We start from the raw sequence: 19,641 nt of genomic DNA, 5'->3' as shown, positions 1-19,641 counted from the left end.
AGCTTGATTGGCAACTAATTTTTCATCCCCAGCATTCTCAGAAAGCACGTTTTGAAGTGAATGTTTGCACTTTCTTGTTATCAGGTATTAGCAGCATCAACTATGATGAAAAATATTCTTCAATGAAAAGGGTGTCAAGCCATCTGTGCCCAGACACAGCCACTTTTTAATCCTCAGCTGATTTGTTCCTTCCCCACACTTCGCAATCAGTTAACTCAGCACCAACCAGGCACCAAACCCATTTGTAAATTACCACGAAATGCATTTATTAATATAATCCATCGGCAAAAGGCAGCAATGTTGGCAATGATTTTAGCTCTTCAATGGCTTTAGTTCAAAACTATTTTCTTGTTTCAAAATTTTTGAAGCCCCCTTGAATTGTCTGCAATGAAGAATGGACATTATGCTAACCTAAGGTTGCCAACTCTGGATGGACATATTCCTGTAGGTGTCATCACACAGCCTCTTGCCTCCAATCATCCAGCCCCGCCACACAGCCTGCCACTGGTTACCCAACATGTCCGTACTTGTGGTGCACCACTTTCTCAGCCAATTGGAAAGCAACATACTGTTAGCTGAATAGATGATTCATGACTGTCAGTCAAACAGATTTTCTTCCCATGTCTAATATTTTTATACTATAACTTGGAAGGGCAGTCATTCACATCTCAAGTCACAGCATTGTTGAGGAGATAAGTCTTAAATTTCTGGAGACAATCCTGGAGGGTGGGTAAGTCTATATCAACTCCAATCATGGTTTATGGCCTGACTTTCACTTAAGAAGCACAATCTACCTCATTCCTTGCACACTGAGAAAGGATACTGTCAACTGACCCAATATGAGGTTTCAAATATAAAGTGCCTGCATTGGGCATTATCCTACCTGTTTTCACACTGTACTTTATAACATCCCGACAACGTTGTAGCAGCTGGTGATGGGATTCTCCTGTGTCCCTCAATTCCAGGTCAAGAAGCTTTATGAGCTCTTCAGGAGGCTGCCATTCACAGACCTGGAAGGTATAGGTAAAGATAGGGGCAATGCAAGCACAGGGAAAGATCTTGTGACAAGATTGAGAGATTTATTTTTGACATAACTGTGAAATCAAAATCCAGTAACTTATTGCATCAATGCTCATTTTCTTTTCAAAAAGCATTTTGATTTAATAATGTCGTTTTAAAGTCACGCTGTCCATATTGTTAATTAATATTTGTATCATTATGCATAGTTAAACAGAAAATGTAAGGCACTTTAGGAAGCAGAGTAATAGATTTGATTAGAAGAGAAGTTCCTCGCTGTATGGATTGAGGAGCTGGGAGGTGCAAGTGCTGCAATGCCAGAACTAATAGAAGGGTGTGATTACAGTGTGGCAACTTTCCAAATAGGGCTAGATTTTGATGGGGAGGCAATGGTCCCAACAATCAGCTAGGAAGCTCAGGCAATCCTGCCTCAGCCGTTTATGGGAGCCCTGATAGAAATCTTGTAGCTACGGGAGGTCCCTTTAAGGGACGAGAGCCAGCATCGAAGAACTGCCTGATAATCGGAGGGCAGGCAGTTCTTCAGTCCCTGCAGTGCCAGCAGAAGCAGCGGCCACTGCTGGAGCTGCACCCACCCAGGAGCAATGGTTACTGGTCTTACAGCAAGTTAATTGGGATCAGGGATCACCTGAACCAGTGGGGCAAGCCCAGACAAGGAGGCAGAGGTGGTTGATGAGGGTAGGGGGGGAATGTTGCTGGTGGGGGGGCACTGCCACCAGCGACCCTCTGTGGGCTAACGAGTGCCCGATCAGGACACCCCCCACCCCAAGCCTGCAGGGAGGTCAAGGCCATCAGGCGATCTCTCCATGTGGCAGAGGGTTGACATGCTGCTAGTAAACTGCCAGTAGCAGCAGGAAGGTGACAGGTGCTCCACCCCCCCCCAACAGCCCTCCCAAATTTTCAGCTCCCCACCTCCCAGCCCACTCCTGCAGGCCCCGTAACATTCAGCCAATAGTTTCCAGTATAATTGTGTACATAGAAATTTATCTTGGCAAAATTGACAGGAATTGCATACAGGCATATGACTTTTAAAATATTATATAGATTTTGATCATAGTGTAACTTTGTCTAATGCAAAATGATGCACAGTATGAAGTGCTTACTCTATAATATTACTTTAAAACCATTTCCCCTTCATGTTGTTTACAATTCTTGAGATAACTATTTTATTTTTTGTCATTACCTCTGCCACTGAAGGTGGGGCAGGTAATGTTTTCACCCTGTTTGTTGGTCTGCTTGTCTGTCAATAATACGTCACAAAAAATAATGTACGGATTTCAATGAAACTTGACACTTAGATAGTGATATGGCCAAGGAAGATCTGATTATTTTTTGGCAATGATACAGATCTGCATCCTGGAATTTTTGAAAGGGTATTTTGGAAGATAGGGCAAATTGACTTTTTTTATAGCATGTTGCAGGTTGTTTCATTTACAATGTTGCGGGTTGCTTTAAAATCTTGCGGATTGACTCAGCTGTTGTGGTGGAATTTGTCCCAGCTGTCAACATGTGAGCAGAGTTCTCAGAGCAGGTTGTTGCATGTGGATTAGCCTGAAGCCTCCTCAGTGAAATGGAGACTCTTAATAGAAAGATTTATTTTTGTAGCTTTGTAGTTAAAGTGCATCAACTAGGTAGGGAAAAGCCTCAAGGAAGAGCTGCATGATTATAATAACATTGAGTTAACACAGTGTGGCAAAGGTATGCACTCCACTTGTTTATAATGTATTCAATCAAACAAGCTGATAATCATAAAAACCACTAAGAAATTGTCAAGTTATGATTAAAAATGGAAAATTGATTGCTATTCAAGGAAAGATGTTGAGAAACTCTTTTCCATCCATATCTCCAAAGTAAGACAATTGGTTAAAGCTGACAGCAAAAGATCTGCATATCAAAGGAACGCACTTTTATCAAGGAATTGTTCAAACTTTCTTGGAGATTCAACTTCTAAAACCTTCAAAAGAAAATTGGAGGGAAAAGAGGTAAAACTAACAAACTGGTGTAAGAAATGGAAGGTTATAATCTAGACACTATATAGAGGAATGCTCTTCTGAGATTGGGTTGATGCTGTTGGGTCATGTAGAGGAAGCCAGTAGGTGCAGCAATAGTAAAGATATTTCACTTAATAACATAACAATCTATCATGATGATCAATGCTAAGTATGACCAATGAGTGTGGAAAATAAGTTAAAAGTCCCCTAACCATCCTCCATTTGGATGTGGTACCAACCAGGAAACTAGTTTCTAAAGAGCTGATTCTACCCTATATTATTCAAGGACAGAAATCCGATGGATAACAAACTATTTTGAGATCAATTAGCTTACAATGGGAGATTTGGTAGGTATAACTTCGTGGATACAAATACGTCATCAATGTTAAAAGGCTTTCTCTGTAGAAGGCCCTGAAAAGTCTTGCATTTGCCGATGCATTTTAAGAATCTACTGCTACTGTCACACTGCATGGCTCCTTATTGCCTTGGGTTGTACCTTCTCATTGACATCAGTCGCTTTCTTTATGGCATCTTCCATGATGATAGGGAACGCCTCTTCAACAAACTTCTCTCCTGCTTTTGCATCCAGCAGAGGCCCATTCAAGACCACCCCATCCACCAGGATTGCACCCTTTTTAAGATAGTGGTCGTTGATCAATTCATCTACGTAGAAAAATAACAAGATAGTTTTAGTGCCTGAACAAACAGCATACTGCAGTACAATTGGATCATAAAAGTAACTACATATACTCTGGAGATCATTCAATTCTAAAACTCAAAAGTGACACCAGTACACCCCTCTCTGTTTTACATTTCATTCTGTACAATCTAACACTGAATAACTGGCTATTACAATTTATACTTATCATGAGAACTGTTCTGTAGATTACAGATATGCCAAAGAATAGCATGACTTCAGAACGGCATGCTTCACGACTGCCTTTAAAAGGCATGCACCTGGCAATGGGTGTGTGTGTGTGTGTGTGGTGGCAGGGTTAGAAAGATGTAACTCTTTCGAGTACAAACCTGTTTCCATCTGTTTCAGATGAAGTTACATTGTTTCATAGTTTGCCATTGTGAGATTTGAACTCTTGATCTTGGGGTTACAAACCCAGTACCATAACCACTTGGCTATTTAGGCCAAGCATTAAGAAGATGTAGTTGCACAGCCTGGGCATGGGTGTTAATCATTTGTACATACTGTTCACTATTGTAAATAAACTCCCAAAAATATCTCCTTGCCTATGGCTCCTTGTTATGATGAACAGTGTTTGTGTCACTCAGATGTGAACCTTGGTTCTGCAGCTCCCCCGACATCCACAGTGGAGGTGGAGGCAGCCTGCTGACTGCTACATCCTGTCTGTGATGAGCCTGACAGGCATCCTCTGGAGGGCCAAGACCTGGAGGGCCCTGGCCTGTTTTCGGGGTCCTGCTGTGTGGCAACGGCACCCTACTCGGTCTGTGGAGCTGGAGCTTCTGGGGTCACAGGAAGAGGGGATTCAGATGGGTGGACAGTCCCAGAGTCACCTGGGTGGACAGCCCCGGGGTGTGCACCTGCTGATCCTTCTCCTTATGGGTGCCTGAGGGCCCCTGGTGACTCCTTGAGTAGACAGGGAAGCTGCAGTGAGATCGAGCTGCGCTGCACCCCTCTCATGTTGACACTGTTGGAGATCAACTATGATGTCAGCGATGGAGTTCAGCTTAAGCAGCCATGCAGGACTGATGTCCTGGACTAAGGTTTCCATGGCAGCCACCATCCTACTAGTGTTGACCTTGGTGCGATGGCATTCCGGCACTATCACCTCAGACTAAAGGCTCCATCGTGCTTTGCAATCTGAGGAGCGCATTGGACATCCCTCTGTGATGCTCCTGAGTTCCAGCAACTGAGGTATGTCCGAGTCCAGAGGCTCCTCATCTGACTCACACTCAGAAGATTTCCTGTCTCCACTAGTCCTCTGAGTGCCAGAAACCTGGGAAGTCCCTGCTGCCACCTGCTGTGGATCAGATAGTGCAATGTACTCACCAGATTGTGATCCTGAGGCTACTCTAGAACTAAGTCCCACTGAGGTGTGTGTGTCTGTGATGGTGGGGGATGTGAGTGAGCGCTGTGATGGGCCTTCAATTAGGGTGTCATCTGATTCTTATTCCGTGATGTCTTCAGGGTGTGAGTCAAGGACCTGGGTTATGGATGCCCTCGGCTGCTTCCCAGGTGTGACTGAGAAAGCGAGGAAAGATAATTAGTGCATGGCAAGGGACTGCGGAACAGGGGAATTGACTCACAGCATGGTTGTCAGATGGATGTTGCACTGCTGGATCCTCACTTGGTTGAGCACCGCCAACTTCACCATCAGCACAGGAATGGTCCAGATCGTTGTCGGCAGCTGGATGACTCTATTTTGAAAATCTGTGAGGACTTCAATGTCAGGCATTCCTCCACCAGTCTGCAACTTCTCCCTTTTGCTGTGTGCCAGCTTGTCCTGCATAAATACAGATGGGGAGAGTGTAAGCAGGATGCCTGCCAGGCCAGATAAGAAGGATGTCTGGCATGTGTAGGTGGTGAGTGGTGCCGTGGACACGATAAGGACATGATCCGCAGGGCAGATGAAGGTGTGTGAGGGTGAGTGGTGATGTCCCTTGAACTGACAGTGAGTGAGATCCCTGTGGATCTGTGATGGGTTTGTGAGTGTGTGAGTTGACAGTGATGAGAAAAGTGACTTACCCTCAAAGAACGGAGATTATTTTTCCTCTTTTGGCAATGGGTGGCTGTCTTCTTTTGCAGGACATTGGCACTGACCATTGCTGCCACTATCTCCCATGCTGGATTTGTCACCTTGATTGCTGGTCTTCGCCCAAAGCGGGGCTAGAGGACTTCACAGCGGGTCTCAACAACATCCAATTTGCATATTAAGGAGGATCCAAAATTCTGCTGTCTGTGTCCTTACTTGCGCCAAGACCTGTTCATCACCCCTGTGCTTACTGACTTACATTGGTTCCCAGTCAATCATTGATTTTAAAATCTCATCTTTTCTATGGCCTTAGGATGCCTAAGTTAGGTGTCTGAAGGAAGTGTCGCTAAATGTGGTCACAGCATGACTTTGCAGCAGCTTCCAATGCCTTAGAGAGGGCTAGCTTAGTGCAGGGGCACCCTTTAAATATGGTGCCCAGATTACTGAAGGCCTGAGGCAGTGGAGGGGCTGGTGAATCAGAGGCCTGGCGTGCTTCCCGAGAATGCAATATTAATGAGGCGGGACACGCTGGGAATGGGACGATGCGGCGTGAAAAGCTGCCATTGCGGCCAGTGGGTAAGACATCCTTTTTCCCACCTACTGCTGCACTTTGTGCAAATGTGAGACAATTCTGCCCAATGCCTCAGAAAACTGAAACCAACAAAACTGTAAATCATTGCAGTGTTACAAATAACAAATAATCTAGATTTGTGCTTGAATGTTAAATATATCAAACATTAATTTCACATTCATAGGGGTATTTTCAAAGAATAAAACATTGGAAAAGTTGGTTACATCAAAACAAAATGGGGGTAAAATTCAACTTCAACAGGGGCACAAAGCAGATGATAGCAGCTCAGCTGTCCATTGTACACCCCACCCAATTTACCTATCCATTGACTTCAATGGTGTCTAATGGGTGGCTTAATCTACTATCTCTCATTTTGCGCCCTCACTGAAGTTGAATTTCATCCACAGAAAATGTGAATCATGTCACCCACGGGGAATACTGACTAAAGCATCAATGTGACTGTAGTTTGGTATGATCTGGCATGCTGAAATGTCAGCGATGGAGTCAACATTATAATTTTTAAAAAGCTAATTTCAACAAAATGAGGGAACAGTTCAAACAAATGAATTGAAATGGTAGTTTTCAACTAAGGTTCAGCAGAGGACAAGTGGAATACCTTTAAAGGCAAAATGCTGAGCATGCAGTATAAATTAAATACTGAGAATCAGCAAGCATATGCTAACCAAGCATAACGTTTAATGGATTAACAAAATTAATCAACAGTAAAATCCACAAAACCTTCAGGGAGAAGAGGGGAGAAGATCACTGAGATAAGTGCCGTCGTATGCAGAAATGTGTTCAGAAGGACAAAGAGAGACCTGGTAAAAATAGAAGGCTGCAGTTCCAAAGCTTAACGGTAAGAAATGCTTTCAGTACAATAGGAATAAAAGTGCAGTCAGTGGTGACATCCACAAAAAATTAAAACTGCACTGAAACAGAGAAGATAATGGATTCCTTCCTCCAGTTATTCACAAGGAAAGATATGAGCATCAGAAGTAGAGATAAGAAGAATTTTTATATAATTGAGAAGTCTTCTCACACTAAAGAAATTGTAAACAAATAATTCTCCAAGAAGAGATAGCATTTATCCCAGAACACTAACATAAAGAAAGGAGATTGACAAGGCATTCACAGGTAAAAGCCATTGGAGAGGTTGTGGTACATGGGAATAAGGCATATATTGTTCTTTTTCAAAATAGTTGACAAAACGGAAACAATGGGTGTTTCACAAAGTGTTGTTTCCTTTTTTTGTATAAATCCACACAAAATTTAATGATGAACAGCATTCCCACATCTTGCCCATTATTACCTATCCTGATTTCCCTTTCACTTCTTTCATGATGAATGTTAATACCTGCTGGAGCTCAATGAGTAGAAGTGCAATAGTTGAATGTGTGATTAAAGCTCTGTTTAATGATGAGTCCGGGGGTGCAGTGGACTGGTGCTGGTGGGGAGAGCAAACCATGGGGTTTAACTTGTTATGTATCACACAAGGTGAACCTTTGCCATAAATGGACAAACGGGCAGTAATGTGAGCGGCTTGTCTAGCAATGGATGCCCAATCTTCATCCTTCTGCTCTATGCTTTCCTATATCCGCAGATGAATGATGAGCCCCCTTTGTCCTCCTCAACCCGCAATTTTCTGTGCATTTGCTGATCCCACCACAGCACATCATTGTTGCCACGATTGGTGACGGTCTTCCTGTTCGATGTGCTGTCAAACATATCCAAGGCACTTCTTATCCCAGCCTTGTCAATTGAAATCTGCTAAGATTGAAAAAAGCTGTTTCCACACAAGCACTCTGTGCCAGATATATGCCAGAAGGAAGTGCGACAGCAGCTTCAGTAAGTGAGATTTTTATTCAGATAGGTCATTGACAAGTTTAAATGCCCATCAAAACTGCTGCTCAAACTCACCTGTTTCCACTGTTCGTTTTACAAGTCCCTGGAAATCCATCCTTCTTAAGTGAAATTTGGAGCCTCCTAGTTATGCAAATTGTGCCAGTAAGTATCCACCCGCGTTCCAATTAGGAAATCTCCAACCCTGGTAATTAAGTTTCCAAATGCACGCCTTTAAGCCTGGAAGTGGGCACACTGGAGTTGGGTTGCACTCCTGCTTTAAAAATCAACCATTTTTACCCCACGCTCACCAGCAGTTCCCAACCTGTCCATTCTTGGGAGTTAAAGTTCTCCCCTTCGACTCAGAAACTCAATGCAAATTAGTTATAAACTTGAGATCCAAAATTCTGCTGTCCGTGTTCTTACTTGCGCCAAGACCTGTTCATCACCCCTGTGCTTACTGACTTACATTGGTTCCCAGTCAAGCATTGATTTTAAAATCTCATCCTTCCTATGGCCTTGCACCTCCCTATCTCTGCAATATCTTCCAGCCCTCCATGATATCTGTACTCATCTAATTCTGGCCTCTTGAGAATCTCCAATCTTAATTGCTCCACCATAGGTGGTGCACCTTCAGCTATCTAGGTCCAAAACTTTGGAAATTCCTCCCTAAGCCGTTCTGACTCTCTACCCCTCTTTTTTGCTTTAAGACATGTCTTAAAGCCCACCTTGTTGACCAACCTTATGCTATTAGCCCAAATATTGCCTCATGTGGCTCGGTGTCTAATTTTGCTTATAACTCTCAGGTGGAGTGCCTTAGAATGCTTTCCTACTTAATGTATATAAATATAAGTCATGTTGTTGTTGTCATTAATCATATATCCAAAATACTGGAATGCAAGACACAGGATGTCATCCTCAAACTGTATGGTGCACCAAGCCACATCTTGAACATTTTGTCCAGTTCTAATCACTGAGACAAAAAGGAGGCATTCAAACATGGGTGAAATATCCAAACATGGGGGAGACATTCAAATATAGGGGAGAGATTCAAAAATAAAGGATTCATTCAAGCACTGGAGGAAACTTAAGAAGAACAATGATGCTGATCCATCATATTAGAATCTAAGCATAGACTTTGGCTTTTAGTTTGTGAAACAACATGCCTGAGAGGTGATCTTACAGAAGAAGATAATGCAATCTTCTTGATTTCTCTTCCCAAAGGCAGGTCTGATCCTCAGTGCCACAATTTCCACCGCAGCCAGGAAAAGGAGGCAGGTCCTGAATCCACCCCAGCCAGAACAGTGATCATGCTGTTGGCACCAATCTGATCCACATTGGCTGTCTAACCAGCTAGCCAACCAGCCCCCAAGAGTCTGAGTTCCTGTGGCAATTTTACATGCATGTTGTAGCCCAGTAGTGGCTCCAAATTCCTTTCATCACATGGCTGATCAGGAATCTCTCTCACTCTTACCACCTGCCATTGGCATGTATTGAAAGGATATTACAAGTTGACACAACCTGTTTGGCCATGTTATGAACATAACTTCCTTTAGCCTTCGAGCCCTGGAGTGGGACCTGAACCCAGAGCTACTGGCCCAGAATCAGGAACACTATCACTGCACCACAGGACCTCTTAAATGATATAACAAAGAATATGAAAAAAGTGAACTTGAAAAATGACTATGTTGCAGGAGTGGGGCAAGAAGACACATGTTTAAACTAAAAAAGGGCAAATTTAGGGCTGATACCAGGAGGTTCTTCACCCATAGAATAATCAATACTTGGAAAGAGCTTCGTTAAATAGAGGAGACAAAACTTGTGCAATTATTTAAGAAACAACTAGGGCTGCAATGGGTCTTTGTAGCCTGGAGCTATGGATAGTGATAATAGAGGCTCCAAATTCCTTTCATGGCTGACCAGGAATTTCTCCCACTCTATATTACATGAGATAGAGGAAGGCAGAAGACAGTCCGGCAGTTTTCACAATGCGGGCTACCATCAGGCAGGAAAGGGGGGTACTCCCTTGCAGGGGTCCCCTGTGTCCATCAGTGCAGCCCTTCCAAGATCATGCCCCCTCCCTTTAAGTCTCACCCTCTAGCCTCTAAATTATGGCTGTCATCCTCCTGCTCCCAACCCCCACTCGCCCCCCTCAATGAGGTCTGCCGAGCAAGTCCATCCAAAATCCTAGACTTACCTGAAGTCTGTTATCCATGACACTTTTTGTTCATAGACTGTTTGTAGTGCCAGTAGTGGCCGCTACTCGATTTTGGCATTGATAGTACTACAGAGCTGCTGGCCAATCAGATTGGCCAGCAGCTCTCTAGGGTGGGAGTTCCTCTCCGATGAGGGCAGAACCTCCAATCTAAATCAATTAAGGCTGCCCCCAGTGTGGTATCGCTGCAGGGCAACCAGTTTTCAGATGGGAAGGCTGCCAACGGACTTTTTAGTTAAGGGCTGCAGAATATGTCCCCCTATAAAATCCAGCCTATTGTTACAAAAGCAGCTTCCATTATAAATGGGAAGAGTTGATGGATATTATCATGTCCCAGCATATTCTGAACATCAAATTAATTTTTATATTTTAAAATTGATCACAAAAGGCTCAAAAAGATGGCCACCAGAGAATCAGCTGACTTCTTTTGCGATTGAAGCAACTCCTTTGTTCAAGCGGGAACAAAAGGAACCTTCCAGACTTATGCTGGCTCAATGTCCTTTCCTGAAACTAGTTCAAAAGGGTATCATCAATTGAATGGGTCTTTCAAATAGGTCAAACTCTCAAGGTGTGAAATCCATAACACAGGACATATAATCGACCTAACCACACACCCTATTTGGAAAAGGACTTTGGGCTTGTAAAAGGTCATGTGATGAGAAAGTCCTGCTTTCTGTCTGCTTTCAAAGCAGCAGAAGCTGTACTGCATAGAGCTCGACCGAAAGCCATCAAACCCGTTACTAGCAGCCAAGGTAATAAACAGCAATACCATGAAAGTGGGAAAAGGACTCCCCCAAATCTGCTCCAGGACTCCCCCAAACCTGCTCCAATATTGAGCTCACCTGAGAACCAACCTCTAGAAACTCTGAATACAAGAAGCCTTGCAGCTTACTGAGAATCCTCTGCTTTTAAGAACTTCACTTCAACCAAAACATCAACTCATTCAACAAACTCCAGGCTTACCACAAAAGAGACTGAGATAACTTAGAGTTGTAACCATGCTATTTTACCTTTATCTGTACCTAATCTTTGTCCCTGTGTTGGTGTGCGTGAGATGAGTGAATGAGACATTTAAAACATCCGGGGCAAGTGTGTGACAATAAATAAACTTTATTATTTTAAAACTCACAAAAACTTGCTGCTGGATTATTTAATTGAGACAATCACTGTGAGGTTAAGAAAATACACACCAAATACATACATATTGAGCACAGGCAGTAAAAGGAAAACAAACATTTGTCTGTGACAATATAATGGAGCCAAAGTTCCATAGTTATACTACTAATCAATATTTACTGACACTTGCTGTAAGTTTTGTGTATAGTCGCAAAGACAACTCTGGGGACAGATAGAACTGCTAATTATATTCCCTCCTAACTCTCATTGTTCATGTGAAGGACAGTTGTTTGGTGACATGCCAGATACCTACTGTTGCCCTTTGTATCCCATCATAAGCTACTTTACGGATGTGGGGTAACGAGGTGGAGCAGTTAGTATAAAGAGGAGAACATTGAAGGGAAAAGATTCATTTCTGGGAAGGAACAAAGTTTGCCATTCTACACTGAAGTCTGAGGGTGCTGGGAGTTGAGATCTTTTCAAACAATAGTCTTCTTTTATGACTTGGCTGCCTCTGAGTTTCCTTTGAACATCCTTTTGAACATGAATTATGACAATATTATTTTATAATTAATTAGGGATTTCAGTGCAAAGTTAGGAATGGAATTAACTGACATTAAAGCAATGGGATAGAACGAGTTCCACAACTGATAACAGGAGCTTGAATGTCCATAAATAAACATCACTTTTAATTTATAAATTATTTTGAATCAGTAAAATTTCAGCATAAATGTAAGTAGTGTCATTCCTAGAGTCATTTACAGGACAGAACAAGGTCATTCAGCCCTTGGAGTCCAAGTCAGATATTCACTAAATTGTAATTAAGGAAGAGGCACTAGGACATAATACAATCCATTGAAGAAACAGACTTTTATCATGTGCTCTTGAGGCCTTTGACTCAGTCGAACTCCTGTTTTTGATGTTTTCACCTATTATCAGTGATTAAGTTAAGATGAAGTCTACGTTTGGTGGTAGTCATTCTAATATAGTGCAGTGCACTTTTCAATAGGTGATCTTTTGTTATGTATAGTTACTATTTCAATTCCAGCGCTTTTCAGCTCACTATGGCAGTGAGAAAGGAAAGACATTGAAATCAGTGAGTGAGCAGATCTGTATGTTCACAGCAAATTGAATCATCAGACTGTATAGTGCTTAGCATAAAACAGTCTATACTGAAACCTTTGTTACTAGCAAAGCAATGAGTTTTCACAGTGACTCACCATAATATTCTTATTAATAAATACATGCTGCATTATTAACTCAATGATTTTACAAGAGTGCAGAATCACACCAAAGGAGGCCACAGTTATCTGATTATTTGCAGCTTTAGGTGTCTGGACCGAGGGTATACCCATTAGGCCTGAAACAAAAAAAGCTGATTAAATCAATAAGGACTGGATAAAATATTTAGCAATCAAACTCCGAAAACCAGGTGAAAACACTCAGATGAGCAGGATAAGTTTCAAAATAAAGACAGAAAATGCAGTAGGCATCTCTAAAGAGAATCGGCAGGTTTAACATTTTAAATATGGCTCTGATATAACACCTATCTATTCTCTTTACAGCTGCTGACTGACTTCGAGAATTTTCCATCTTCATTTCAGATGTCTAGCATTTAGAGATTTTTTTCTTTTAATTTATGTTTCTGAAACAGTTATTTTTTAATTCAGTTATCTGCTTCATAGATACACTATGGAAATTGCAGGAAATCCAAAAGACCTGACATATCTGATAGTACTGTTACAAGTCCCACAACAAAAATTATCATCTTTCATGTTCTTCTAATTATTCAGTGGGTAAATCCACTGGCTATGTATAGAGAGCTGAAGCACCCTAGTTTGAATTCATGGACTCTCTTTCCTGACATAAACTTGTGGTGAGGATATTACCAAGCTTCAGCATTCCTGTATTAGGAGGGGTAAAAGCAGTCAGAGTCCCTACTCCTAATCGCTATTCACTGATCCCTGCTTGAAAAGTGAGATTATGTAGACACTAAGTGAAGACAGAATTGTCCATGCTCTCTCTGCCTGTTTCTAAAGAAGCACAGCCAGGATTAGGAACTCAACTGGGTAGGGAGGATCAAATCCGCACTCCTACTTTCTGTGCACTGCATGTTGATTCCAGACTGTTATAGGAAATGCCCTGAGTAATTATTGCATTAAAAATATATGTTGAAAACTACATTCAATTCAAGTGTGCAGCAGCCCATAATTCAAAGTGTCCATGTTGTGAACCAGAGGAATGAATAGTTTTTCCTGGTCCTATTTGGTCATTTTCATTCAGCTATTAAAATTTTATTAGGTACTCCTGCTAACTGTCCATTTAAAAGCATGCAAAGGTAGATTTCTACCCCTGTTCCAGCAAGCTTTTGGAATTAGTACTCACTAAACCAAGGTTAAGCAATTGGGTACTGTTGTTCAAACATGCACCAGTAGCATATGCCATAGTGTTAAGTAAATATAATGCAATAGAAATGAGGCATTTAAAGGATGTCAATTACGACACTGAAATAAAAATCAGTTGTTCAAACAGATCTGAAAAACAAAGCAGAGACATAAACCCCCAAATGAGAGACATTGAACATATCTCAAGTAAATATTCTTGAAATAAATCAGACAGATTAAAAACTTTATTAACTTGCTGTCTAACAGTGGAATTATTCTGCCAATTTGATCATCCGAAGCGCAACAAAATATTCTTAACTTTTCTAAGTACTGCTTTAGTCTGTTCCAATCCATAGTGCTATATAATTGATTGTGTCTCTAAAATGTCTTACGAGAATCATAGAATCATATGGTACAGAAGGAGACCATTTGGTCCATCATGCTTGTGTTGGCTCTTTGAAACAGTTATGCAATTAGTTTCACTTTTCCATGTGGCCCTGTATTTTTTTTTCCTATTTTAAGTACATAATTCCCTTTTTAAAGTTACCATTGAACCTGCTTCCCCCACACTTTCAAGCAAAGCATCCCAAATCATAAGAAGTTGCCATGTTAAAAAATTCTCTTTGCCCCACTGGTTCTTTTGCCAATTAACTAAATCAGTGTTCTTTTGCTACAGACCTTCCTGCCAATGGAAGCGGTTTTTCCTAAGTTACTCCAACAAACCCTTCATAATTTTGAATGGCTCCATTAAATCTCTTCTTAACCTTTTCTGTTACAGGGAGTACAATCCCAGCTTCTAACAATTCTCCACTAGTCCCAAGTTTTTCCAATTTACATTCATTGAGATAAATATTAAAGGCCTTTGGTAACCAAAAGCATGCAAAATGATACAACTATACAAATAAAGTAAATGATGACTGAAGAACTTTTATATCATTAGCACATACCTCAATTCAATTTGGGATTTCTCAATAGAAATATGTCCATTTAAAAGGGTATTCTCAAATAATATCTTTAAAGGTGTTTATTGGGTAGCAAAAAAAGGGGTGTGACAACACACATGATCGTGTCAATGTATCCAGAGTGACAAATTTATCACAGCCTGTATGATCCAACAAGACACGAAAACTAGGATTTTCAGCATTTTTTAAACCAAAATTGGTTATACAGGAAAAAACATTTAATGTTGGCATGTCCTGCCAACAATTGATGTTGGGCTAACTGGCCTATAATTCCCTGGTTTCCCTCTCCAAACTTTTACAAAAAGTGAGTGACATGCACGATTTTCCAGTCCAAAGTTAAATTCCCAAATTGAAAGATCTTTGGAAGATTATAGTTGGGGCTTCTGCAATGTTGATGCCTACTTCTTTTCAAATCCTGGGATGGAAACCATCTGGTCCTGGGGACTTGTCACTCTTTAATGTCATAAATTTCTCCATCACTGTTATCCAGCTTAAGGAAATTTTGTTGAGTCTCTGCCCTTATTCAATAATAGTTTCCTTGGGATGTGAGGCATACTGACCTCATTCTCTGCAGCAAATAATGACACAAAGTAACTATTCAGCATGTCCACCATTTCTTTACTTTCATTGACAGCATCGTCATTATCAATTTTCAAAGAGCTCACATTGTTTCTGGCCACCCTCTCTTTTCTAACCTAAATGTAGAAATGTTTTGTATTGATTTTGACATTTGTTGCCAGTTTCTTTTCATATTCTCTTTTTGTAGCTCTTCCTATCTTCTTTACTACCCTTTGGTGCCCTTTGTTTCTTGCCCATTCTCCAGAATCTGATTTTTTTGCATTCTTGCATTTTTTACTGCTTGTTTCAAGTTGTTCCTTAACTCTTTGCTTGTTCTTGATTGTCCTTTTTAGCGAGTAGAACTCTTGACCTTTAGGATCAACAGCTAATGAAGGCAGGAGGATGAAAGAACTGTGGTCCAGACAGATATTACACAATATTGCAGTGTCAATTTCAAAATGCTTCTTACAGGACTAATGTTATTTCTTTTATTTCAGCTTTAACAAAACTATGAAACTTTTTATCAGTGTTGTAAGAGCTGGCAGAGCAGCAGTTACTGTGTTCATTGTACAGTACCACCCAATGTCTTCAGAGAAGCTGCTCCAGTTGCTGAGAACTCCAACCCACCCACTGAGAAAGTTAGCACACTTTCAAAAACCTAACAAGAACCTAAAGTATCTCCATTAGGGGACACTTCCTTGATAGGTATCAAGGGATGTGGAGCAAAGTTAGGTAAATGGAGTTGAGGTGCAGAATGGTGGAATAGGTTTGAGGGGCTGAATGGTCTACTCCTGCTGCTATGTTCCTGCCACTATGCATGTGCAGTGCTCATGTCACTCAATGTAATCAGAGGTATCAAATTCCTTGACCCTGAATGTTTCCTAATTAGGTCCCTCCTAATCTGTGCAACTTCAAGGAGCTAAAAATGTTCGGATTTTATTAGTTTGCCAACTAAAATATAATGCTGGCATTTTAATCCTTACACTACTGGGTACGTCAAGTCAAAACTTGAATGCCAAAGCCAATCAGTTTGGTTTGTTTGTATCTCATTCTGCCATTTTTCCCAAAATTTAAAATCTTCTCCTTACAATTTATTTTGCAACATTTACTTATTTTCTTTTGGTTTTCAATACTGCCTTTAACAGCCAGTTTAGCAACTGATTAAAAGTCCAACTTCTGTAAACTGACACGCTAACAGCAGAAATGCAACAAAGTCAATCTCTGACACGAACACCACACAGAACTTGCTATCAACAAGTAAATCCACCAGCATCTCCCACTGTCTCGCATCACCTAGGTGAGTCATGTGGTGCTGTACATGTTAAATCACATCAAAACACATCATGGCACTGTGATACAAATGACATATGGTTATTCAGCTTTCTCAAGCCAAAAATGGCTCGTCAAATATATTAATAATGAAATTGTGTCCCTTGACTAATATTATTAGTTCATGAGGATAAATATTTAGTTTACAGATGCTTGCAGAAGAGGAAACTAAAATGAATGCCTGACATCAATGCCCTTCCAGCAGTTGTCAGCCTTAAGAGCTTGCATTTCACAGCCCGCTCTCCCATACGAACCTTGGCACTCATTTATAAATACGTGGTTAAAAAAAAAGCCTGAAACCATGTGCATTTAATGCTGTATTCCTGCCTGAAAGGGTGGTGGAAGCAGATTCAATAGCAGTGTTCAAAAGGGGACTGGATATCTGCTTAAAAATGAAAAGCATTGCAGGGCTATGGGCAAAGCGTGAGGAAGTGGGATTAATTTACAATGCTTTTCCCACAAACGCGAATAGCCTTCTTCTGAGCTGTGAGCTTCGGTGACACCTTGACCACCGCTCTTCCACACACCCCCAGAAAACGTTTATCGATTCTTTTGCCCATCAAGATAGTGCCCTTATAATGTAATATTTATCGTAAACGCGTGCAACTGAGCCTTATTTTCGCAACAAAAGCCTAGATCAAACGGTTCACAGTTCTGCACGGTAGAAATTGCAGACAGTGCAAATGGTGGAAAAATAGTTAAAAATATAGAACTACAGGGAGATCCTAAAACTAAATATTTCTTATTTACTCGTCTATTTTTCTGTTAATACTAAGGTTTATCTGTTTCAAAAACCACAAGGAATAAGTTAAAAGCAAAATTCTGCGGATGCTGGGCTGTATTATGCCTATTTATTTGCTATATCGCCACAGCAATATTCTCAAATCTAAACTCAGGAGTCAAATTGCCCATTTTTGGGGGGGATGATGGGTGAGGAGGGGCAGAGGATGAGAGGTGGAGTTTACTGGCAATGAAACGCCTCCTTCTGCGAAATCGGAGAACACCAGAAGTATAACATCAGCAAAGTAACTCGGAAAGCAGAAACTAAGACATACACACACGCTATAAAATGATGTTTTTGTGTGTGTCCCTTTCAGCATTTTGCGAAAAGAAATTTGAATGACATAATCCTCTTAAAAGCCTGCCCAGGATTTGAATGGTAGCAGATTAATGTTAGAGCAAACTGGGGTAAGTCGCCTTGGAGATGAGTCCGGTTAAACCAAGGTCACAACAATAACGATAATAATAATAATTCCATGCGGTAATTTGCAGCATAGGCGATTGTATCCACTGTATCTCGGGTTTCCATAGAGACAGCGACCCATCTGGTCATTTGAAGTTGTTCAACAACAGTCGCAGTGGAATTATACCCAACTTGGCTGAGCTCGACTAGCAAGGGGGGTGGGGTGGAGGGGGGAGGCAAGGTTGAAGATAAGCAACATCTCGAAGGGAGGCTTCGATTCTCCTGTCCATTGCAGAGGTTGCCTTGGGATCAAGAAGTGATTCCCAGCCCAGACTCCCTCTTCCCTCCATCACTTAAAGGGATCGTGGGGATCGAGAAGCACCACTGGTGACAGCCTGCAATGTGGGGCAAGTGGGACTGATCGGATGGCTCTCTCCCAAGGCCGGCACAGGTCTGCTGAACGCAGCGGCCTTCTCCTGTGCTGTATCATCTGATGTAAGAGAGGAGAAGCACTGAGGAGACTCGGCGCTCCTCCTCATCTCACCTATCCACAACCCTACTGGCTCATTTACCTTGGAATCGAACCAGCTCCTAGTTGCTGAATTCAAACATTTTTAAAAAAAAACACTTCTCGGGCGCGCACAAATGGAAAATCATTTATTTCTCTTTTTTTTTAGAGCAGTTTCGAAAACTTGGTAACGGGGCGAAAAATTGTAGCGGGAATTTCAGTCAGACGCAGTTCTCCTAAGAACTCTCCCCTTTTGTTGTATCCAAATATCCTTCGAGATACCTGACTGCACATCGCCTGTGAGGTCCCAGCAAATTCGATTGTTGCGCATTAAAACACGAAGTCTTCCCTCCCCACCCACCCCGCCAAGAACGGATCCCCTTTGAATCTGCGCTGTGTTGCACTGACACCTGTTAACACACACAAGCTGCAGCACTGCAAGTGAACATTACCCGCATTGGGACTGCTGTATCCCTGGATCTCCATTGTCTCCGCGTTGTGGCTTGTGTCTCCCATCGAAGCTGTTGGATGCTTGTGGTCTCCGTCTTGACTGTGTCACTCGAGCGGTTTGCAAGGTGAAATAAAGGGATGGAGAGAGGGGAAGAGGCAGAAAGGCATAGAAAGAGGAGGAAGGTTGGGAAAGGGGCGGAGAGTGGAAGCAAGCGCCAGATCGAGACAGACAGTAGCCCCTGACGTCAGAATGGGAAAGCACAGCTAGTGAGCAACTGAGCTCAATGGAAAAGTACTGAAATTCGCTCGTGTGCGTGTATAATGAGTAATGTAAACCCAGTGGAAAAATACTGCATGCGAGACACAGATCTGTATACATTACATGCAACATATAAATCCAGTGGAAAAGTACCGAACCCTGTTGCGCGCATATATATATATATATATAAACCGAATGGAAAAATACTGGGGTTCCTTCTGACCATATAAAACAAATGTGTGTATAAAAAGCTGATGATAAAGGACTAAGATTAAAAACAGATGCTTGTCTAAAAATATATATACATATATATATACACACAAAAAAGAGTGAACAAGCCGAGTGGCACAGTGCTGAAACATCCCCATATTTATCATCTGCAAGTCAAATGCATGTAAAAGATGAGAAAGTACGGAGATACGTCTACAGCTGTACATAAGATAATATATCTAAGGGATGAATATTACCCTTACTTAAATAAATATATGTATAAACACAGTGCATAACTATCTGCA

The 19,641-nt window shown here is 41.5% G+C and overlaps 1 protein-coding gene across 1 annotated transcript in view; it reads right to left on the bottom strand.

Moving 5' to 3' along the window:
• LOC121276368 (acidic amino acid decarboxylase GADL1-like) overlaps nt 1-19,016 on the bottom strand; it is a 97,911-nt gene extending 78,895 nt beyond the window's left edge. The window contains exons 1-3 of the mRNA XM_041184696.1: nt 18,870-19,016; nt 3,523-3,689; nt 884-1,010 (exon numbers count right to left, since the gene is read on the bottom strand). Coding sequence (XP_041040630.1) covers nt 884-1,010; nt 3,523-3,689; nt 18,870-18,933 — 358 coding nt within the window. The 5' untranslated portion in view covers nt 18,934-19,016. The remainder of the gene's footprint in view (nt 1-883; nt 1,011-3,522; nt 3,690-18,869) is intronic.
• Between the last annotated feature and the right edge of the window lie 625 nt (nt 19,017-19,641).

This window comes from Carcharodon carcharias, chromosome 3 (genome assembly GCF_017639515.1).
Source record: "Carcharodon carcharias isolate sCarCar2 chromosome 3, sCarCar2.pri, whole genome shotgun sequence".
Taxonomy (NCBI): domain Eukaryota; kingdom Metazoa; phylum Chordata; class Chondrichthyes; order Lamniformes; family Lamnidae; genus Carcharodon; species Carcharodon carcharias.
Note: the sequence above shows the minus strand (reverse complement) of the source record. Positions and strands in the feature narration are given on the sequence as shown.